The 6,938-nt window shown below is 49.7% G+C and overlaps 1 protein-coding gene across 1 annotated transcript; it reads right to left on the reverse strand.

Annotated features, from left to right (window-relative positions):
* Nucleotides 1-346: 346 nt before the first annotated feature.
* Nucleotides 347-4,237, reverse strand: LOC105489056 (microtubule-associated proteins 1A/1B light chain 3B). Its single transcript, XM_011753675.2, has 3 exons — nucleotides 4,128-4,237; nucleotides 2,437-2,640; nucleotides 347-869 (listed from the first exon to the last, which is right to left on the reverse strand). The coding sequence occupies exons 2-3, from the start codon at nucleotides 2,530-2,532 to the stop codon at nucleotides 408-410; spliced, it is 558 nt and encodes a 185-aa protein (XP_011751977.1). The 5' UTR covers nucleotides 2,533-2,640; nucleotides 4,128-4,237; the 3' UTR covers nucleotides 347-407.
* Between the last annotated feature and the right edge of the window lie 2,701 nt (nucleotides 4,238-6,938).

The raw sequence follows: 6,938 nt of genomic DNA on the forward strand, positions 1-6,938 counted from the left end.
TTCTGTGAACCTGAAGAGAAGACTCAGGGTCTCTCTGAAAGCCTTTAAATTACTGCTGGAATTGCAAGTTCCTATTAGTGAGAAAACAGCATTAAAATAACTTGAAGGTCTATTTCATTGGCAACTTAGAACACAAAGTATTTTATTTTTAAACTTTTAAAATTTGAAAACAAGCTGGGCTACATTAAATAATACAGTTTCCAAAACTGAGTTCACTTGGAGCTCAGTTTTTCTGCTTGAAATACAAACACAACTTCTAACACTCGTAGGTGGGAACAGTACTGTTTGATGATCTGTGATTAGATGAACTGATCGATCTCAGTTGGCAACATCCCCCCTTTTTTTTTTTTTTTTTTTGCCTTCGTAAAGGTTTAAAAAAATTCTAGAATAGATGCATTTTTCTAGTTTTACACTGACAATTTCATCCCAAACGTCTCCTGGGAGACATAGACCATGTACAGGAATCCATCTTCATCCTCACTCTCATACACCTCTGAGACCATGAAGACGCTCACCATGCTGTGTCCGCTCACCACCAGGAGGAAGGCTTGATTAGCATTGAGCTGTAAGCGCCTTCTAATTATCTTGATGAGCTCACTCTCATTGACGTCTCGAACGTCAGGTACAAGGTACTTCGTTTTATCCAGGACAGGAAGCTGCTTCTCACCCTTGTATCGTTCTGTTATCACCGGGATTTTGGCTGGATGCTGCTCTCGAATAAGTCGGACATCTACCCTTTGTTCGAAGGTGCAGCCCTGCCTGAAGGTCTCCCCCGGCAGGTGCGGGGATCTGGGCCGCGGCGGCGACAGCGCGAGGGTCCTGGCGGCTTCTGGGGACGGCGGCGGCGGAAAGTATTTTTTCTTGTCATTCTGTAAGCAATACAATATAACAACTATGTATGTAGCCTTTACGTTGTAATAGTTATTACAACTGATGTAGAGATGCTTTAAAGTATAGGGAAGGGCTGGGAGCGGTGGCTGGCTCCTGTAATCCCAGCATTTTGGAAGGCTGAGGTGGGCGAACCACTTGAGGTCAAGAGTTGGAGACCAGCCTGGCCGGGCGCGGTGGCTCACGCCTGTAATCCCAGCACTTTGGGAGGCCGAGACGGGCGGATCACGAGGTCAGGAGATCAAGACCATCCTGGCTAACACAGTGAAACCCCGTCTCTACTAAAAAAATACAAAAAACTAGCCGGGCGAGGTGGCGGGCGCCTGTAGTCCCAGCTATTCGGGAGGCTGAGGCGGGAGAATGGCGTAAACCCGGGAGGCGGAGCTTGCAGTGAGCTGAGATCCGGCCACTGCACTCCAGCCTGGGCGACAGAGCGAGACTCCGTCTCAAAAAAAAAAGAAAAAAAAAAAAAAAAAAAAGAGTTGGAGACCTGCCTGGCCAACATGGTGAAACCCCGTCTCTACTAAGAATACAAAACTTAGCCTGGCGTGGTGGTGCACGCCTGTAGTTCCAGCTACTCAGGAGGCTGAGACAGGATAATTGCTTGAACCCAGAAGGTGGAGGTTGCAGTGAACGGAGATCGTGCCACTGCACTCCAGCCTGGGTGACAGAGCAAGGCTCTGTCTCAGAAAAAAAAAAAAAAAAAAAAAAAAAAAAAAAAAAGGGTGGGGGGAGAATGTGCATAGGTTATATACAATTACTGCATGATTTTATATCCTGGACTTGAGCATCCTCAGATTTTTGTAAACGGCAGCTAGTAATCAAAACAATCTACTGCTTAACAGTCCCATGGCCATAGTGAGGAGCCACAAGCTATCTCTCCTTAGTGACAGGTCTGCAAGTCTCATTATTTCCTGGCCATCTCTATTGGATGCCCATAGATACCTCACATTTGTCTGTACTTATACCTCTCTTAAATCTGGGCCTTGTCCACTTTCTCAGTGAGTGGTGTCACTTTCCATTCAGTTGGCAGAGGCAGTCCCCACCTCCCTCAGTTGTCTATATCCGATCTATTTTGAGACAGGGTCTTGCTCTGTCACTCAGGCTGGGTGCAGTGGTGCAATCATAGTTCAAGGCAGCCTCCATCTCCCGGGCTCAAGGGATCCCTCCTGCCTCAGCCTCCTGAGTCACTGAGACCACAGTCATGTGTCACCATGCCTTGCTAATTTTTAAATTTTGTCTCTTTATGTTGCCCAGGCTGGTCTCAAACTCCTTGGCTCAAGTGATCCTCCCAAAGTGCCGGAATTATAGGTATGAGCCTCTGTGCCCAACCCATATCTAATCTAATAGTATATAAATCCTCTTAATTCCACTTCTCCAATGTCTCAAATCCATCCATTTCTCCTTATCCTGGAGAAGGTGCCACCATCTATTTCCCATCTGTCCTCCTGCTGGAGCCAGAGCTGTCTTTCTAGAGTGAAATCTGACAGTGTCCTTCCTGCTCAGGTCCCACCAGTTCCTCCCCATTGCTCCTAGAACAAAGCAAACCTTATTGGAGACCCTGAGTGTGATCTGAAGTCTCCTCCACGATCTGGTCCCTGCCTTCCTTGCCAGTCTTTCTGGTTTTGAGCATCTCCCCCTCATTCCCTTCACTCGAGTCTCTCAGAGCTTTGTGTGTTCTTCCTGATCTTTCACATGGCCTTTGGGCCTGTCTCCATTGCTGTGTAACAGATGAGCTCAAAACTTAGTGGCCTGAAACATCAGAAATTTATTCTGTCACTGTTCAGGAGGCCAGAAGTCCACAATCAAGGTGTGGGCAGGGTTGGCTCCTTTTGGAGACTCTGAGCGAGAATCTGCTCTGTGTCTCTCCCTCCACTGTCACGGGGCTTCTTCCTTGTGTCCCTGTGACCTTGTGTCTAAGTTTCTCCTTTATCTTATAAAGACATCAGTCATTGAATTTAGGGTCCACCCTAATCCAGTATGACCTTAACTAATGACATCTGCAAAGACCCCATTCCCAAATAAGGTCACATTCTGAGATTCTGGGTGAAGGTGAATTTTGGGGAAACATTATTTGAACCACTACACTGTCATGTGCCAAGCATGTGGAATCCTCTCCCCACTTTTAGCTAAAACCGCCAGAATGGATTTAGTGTTGTGGAACCTCTAGACTCCCCCGCGTGTGTGCATTCACCTTGCATGCACACATACGTGCACACTGACACATGCTGGCACACATGTACCCACGTGTACCCAGGGTTTCCTCTTTCTCTCCCATGGTCCCTGGTGAAATTTCCTGTAATACCTTTTCATGCTCTCCCTCCGAGGCAGGGAGGGGTACCCTATCTACAACCAGCTGTGGAAAATACCCCGAGAAGCAGTGAAGGGAGGCAGCACTAAGGAGGAGAGTGATGTGGGCTGAACTAGGAAGGAGGGGGTTTTAGGAAGCTGGCCTGGGGGTTCACTTGGAAGAAAACCTGTTCCCTTCCCAAATCTTAGGATGTCTGGAGGGATAAGGCCATCCAGTCTGGCATCTCCCTGCCTTCACCACATGGCCTCCTCATCTTTGTATTCCCAGAGACAAACCCAGGGCCTGGGAGACTGAATCCAAACATCAATTTATCAACCAATCAATCTGTAGAGCAGCGATCGCCAAACTTTTTGGCACCAGGGACCAGTTTCATGGAAGACACTTTTTTCCACAGACTGGAAAGGGCTGGAGGTGTGGGGTGGAGAATGGTTTCAGATGGTTCAAGCTCATTACATTTATTGTACACTTCATTTCTATTATTATTACATTGTAATGAATAATGAAATAATTATTGTAATGTAAGGATGATAATTATTATTACATTGTAATATATAATGAAATAATTACAACTCACTGTAATGTGGAATCAGTGGGAGCCCTGAGCTTGTTTTCCTACAAGTAGGTGGTCACATCTGGGTATGATGGGAGATGGAGACAGATCATCAGGCATTAGATTCTCATAAGGAACACGCAGCCTAGATCCCTCCCATAAGCAGTTTACAACAGAGTTCACGCTCCTATGAGAATCGAATGCCACTGCTGATCTGACAGGAGGCGCAGCTCAGGCGGTCTTGCTCGTCCTCACCCCACGGCTCATCTCCGTCTGTGCAGCCCGGTTCCTAACAGGCCACAAACAGGTACTGGTCTGCGGCCTGGGATGTGGCGCCCTGCCTTAGAGCAAAAGAGGTTTGGGGTGTGGTGAGAATACCTTGCCCGGGTAAGGAAGGCTTCCTGGATTGGAATGGGGCGTCCAAACTGAGAGCTGAGGAGCCGGGAGAACTAGGCCAGGGGAAAGGTCTCCAGGGTGCCAGACCGCTGGGCAGATGATGGCTCTTCTGTCCACGGCACTTGGTTGGATGTCAGTAGTACTGAGGAGTGTGTGTGTGTGTGTGCAAGTGTGATCGTGTGAGTGTGTGTGTATTTTTGTGCAGAGCAAGCGTGAAGGAGGCCAGCAGGAGCCATACCCATGAGTTGAAAATATCAGAAAGGGGAGCTATGACCTGCAAGATACATTGTGATTGTGGTGTCTTGGCCATTGTGCGCTGGGACCACAGGAAGGTCAGGGATGCACTTCTGCTTGGTCCTAAGGCTGGCAGTTGGGAGATGAGGGCGTGTGGAGCGGAGCTCGGTGGGTGCAGTGTCTGGAGCTGGCTGGGAGCAGCTCAGCCTGGGTGTCGGAGGAGCGGGCGGGCGCTGCTCGGGGCGCCCACCAGGGGGCAGTGCTGCCGGGCGAGAGCGCTGCGGGCTGAGGCGCGCGGGGCTGCGGGGCTCGGGGCTGTGGGAGTAGGAGGCGCGTCACTGTGGGACTGGGGGCTGGCGGGCGCGGGGCACAGGGCTGCGGCGTGGGCAGCCAGGGCGGCTTTTGCCTCCCACACAGGCAGGAGAGTACTGCCTGTACTCGCCGCCGGGGATGTTTCCGGGCGAGCGGACCGTGCTGACTCCGGGCTGCAGAAACGCGCCCCCAGAAGAAAGCTCTGCGCTTTGCGGGAGCTCCTTAAAGCCAAGGTTCCAGAGAATGGATTTATCCCAAAGCTGATAACGCTAACACTTCTGCCACCCCAAGGCTGTGTTCATGCATATATCTATATGAGATTCCCTGAAAGTATGTATGTTTCAGACCCACAAAACCAGGTTCTGCCTCTTGGTGACTCCACTCCAGGTTTCAGTTTGGTTGCCCCCTTGACAGTCTAGATCCCTAACCCCAGATCCACCAGAGCTGCTGAGAAACTGGGGCAAGCATCCACAGAGACAAGTGTCTTGGGATATGAGTGGGTATATGGGTGTGGATGAGAGAGTGAGCGAGCGAAGGAGCTCAGCAGTATAACGCCAGTAGCACCTACACTTCCAGTTGTGACAACCCAAAGTGTCGCAAACATTGTCAAATGTCAGATGTCCGGCCAGGAGAGCCAGGAGCTGTCCTTGCTTGCGAGCCGGGAGCTGTCCTTGGTTGAGAACCACTGATTTAGAGATTTAGCTTTCCTTTACCATTGCTGCTTATGGGTTAAGCCTCAGTCTTTTCCAGAGGGCTTGGATTGTGACTTGTACAACCTCTTACCAGAGACTTCCACCCACCAAATTGAAAGGGTCACAGGCCGACTCCGGGAGTGGAGAACCTGGGTTCAATCAAGGAAAGGGCCAGGGGCCTCCTTTCCTCCCGTGGCCTTGGCTTCTGCCTGCGAGCTGGGGAGAAAGTAGCTGCTGGCCTGGCCGGGAGTGCTGTGCTCTGCTCCCAGTTTCTCTCTTCCAACAGTTAGAAAATGAAAGTTGGAAGAGATCCGAGAGGATATCTAGTTCAACACCTGCCCCTTCCGTTAAAAAAGTGTTTACGATGAGAACACTGACATTCAGAGCCCTGAAGCATGTCTTCCAGGGCTACGCAGCTTTTATGAGGTAGAAGTAAGACCAGGCCCAGGTCTCCTGACTTCCAGCCTAGGGCTTTTTCTGCTCCATGGGCAGCCTCTCTGAGTCCCCCATTAAAATGCAGTTCCCCTGGAGGGCACACACTATAAACTAGATGAGTAGCTGCTTAATAAATGACCCTGAAACTTAGTGGCTTGAAAGAAAAATAAACAGTCTCTCAGTTTCTCTGGGTCAGGAATTTGGGAGCAGCTTGGCTGGGCAGTTCTGCCTCAGAGTCTCTCATAAGTTTCAGTGAGATGTTGGCCAGGGCTTTTAAGTACAGACTTTGGTCAAGAATCTTCTCTTGGCCAGGCACTATGGTTCACGCTTATAATCCCAGCACTTTAGGAGGCCATGGTAGGAGGATCACTTGAGGCTAGGAATTTGAGGCTAGCCTGTAGAAGTATTAGCCAGAGCATTTCTTGATTCCAGACTCACTGCCTCAGCCTGGAGACCAGGATGGCATCCCCAGGTCCTTTCAAAGTCATCTGCAATGGAAACTCTCTGCTTTTAGTTTTTCCCAGGACATCAGCCAACCAACCACTGGGTCTGGCAGGCTGGCTGTGGAATAGAGGCTGGAGCCCTGATCTGAGCTTGCAGAGGACTGGCGCTGCCATTTAACAGCTTTAGGAGTTTGGGCATGTGAAATTGCTTTGTAAACTACAAAGGGCTGTGTGTAAAAGCCTAAGGTGGATATTCTTTTTTTTTTTTTTGAGATGGAGTCTCGCTCTGTCCCTCTGGCTGGAGTGCAGTGGCGCGATCTCAGCTCACTGCAAGCTCCGCCTCTCGGGTTCATGCCATTCTCCTGCCTCAGCCTCCCAAGTAGCTGGGACTACAGGCACCCGCCACCGCGCCCGGCTAATTTTTTGTATTTTTAGTAGAGATGGGGTTTCACCGTGGTCTCGATCTCCTGACCTTGTGATCTGCCCGCCTCGGCCTTCCAAAGTGCTGGGATTATAGGCGTGAGCCACCGCGCCCGGCTAAGGTGGATATTCATGACGCTCTTGCCACCATCTCAAGCTGGTGACAGGCGACCTTCCTGATGTAGATACTAAGGAGCTTTTTTTTTTTTTTTTTTTTTTTTTTTTTTTTTTTTTTTACCATGCTTTCATTCGCAGCA

This window comes from Macaca nemestrina, chromosome 14 (genome assembly GCF_043159975.1).
Source record: "Macaca nemestrina isolate mMacNem1 chromosome 14, mMacNem.hap1, whole genome shotgun sequence".
In the NCBI taxonomy this organism is placed as follows: domain Eukaryota; kingdom Metazoa; phylum Chordata; class Mammalia; order Primates; family Cercopithecidae; genus Macaca; species Macaca nemestrina.

Excerpts from the sequence above, each read along its gene's own strand:
- LOC105489056 (XM_011753675.2), bottom strand. The coding sequence starts at position 2,532 with ATGAGGGGGAGATGCTCAAAACCAGAAAGACTGGCAAGGAAGGCAGGG. Across the intron at positions 870-2,436 it reads CACTCAGGGTCTCCAATAAG|AATGACAAGAAAAAATACTT; the intron begins GTTTGCTTTGTT and ends TATTGCTTACAG.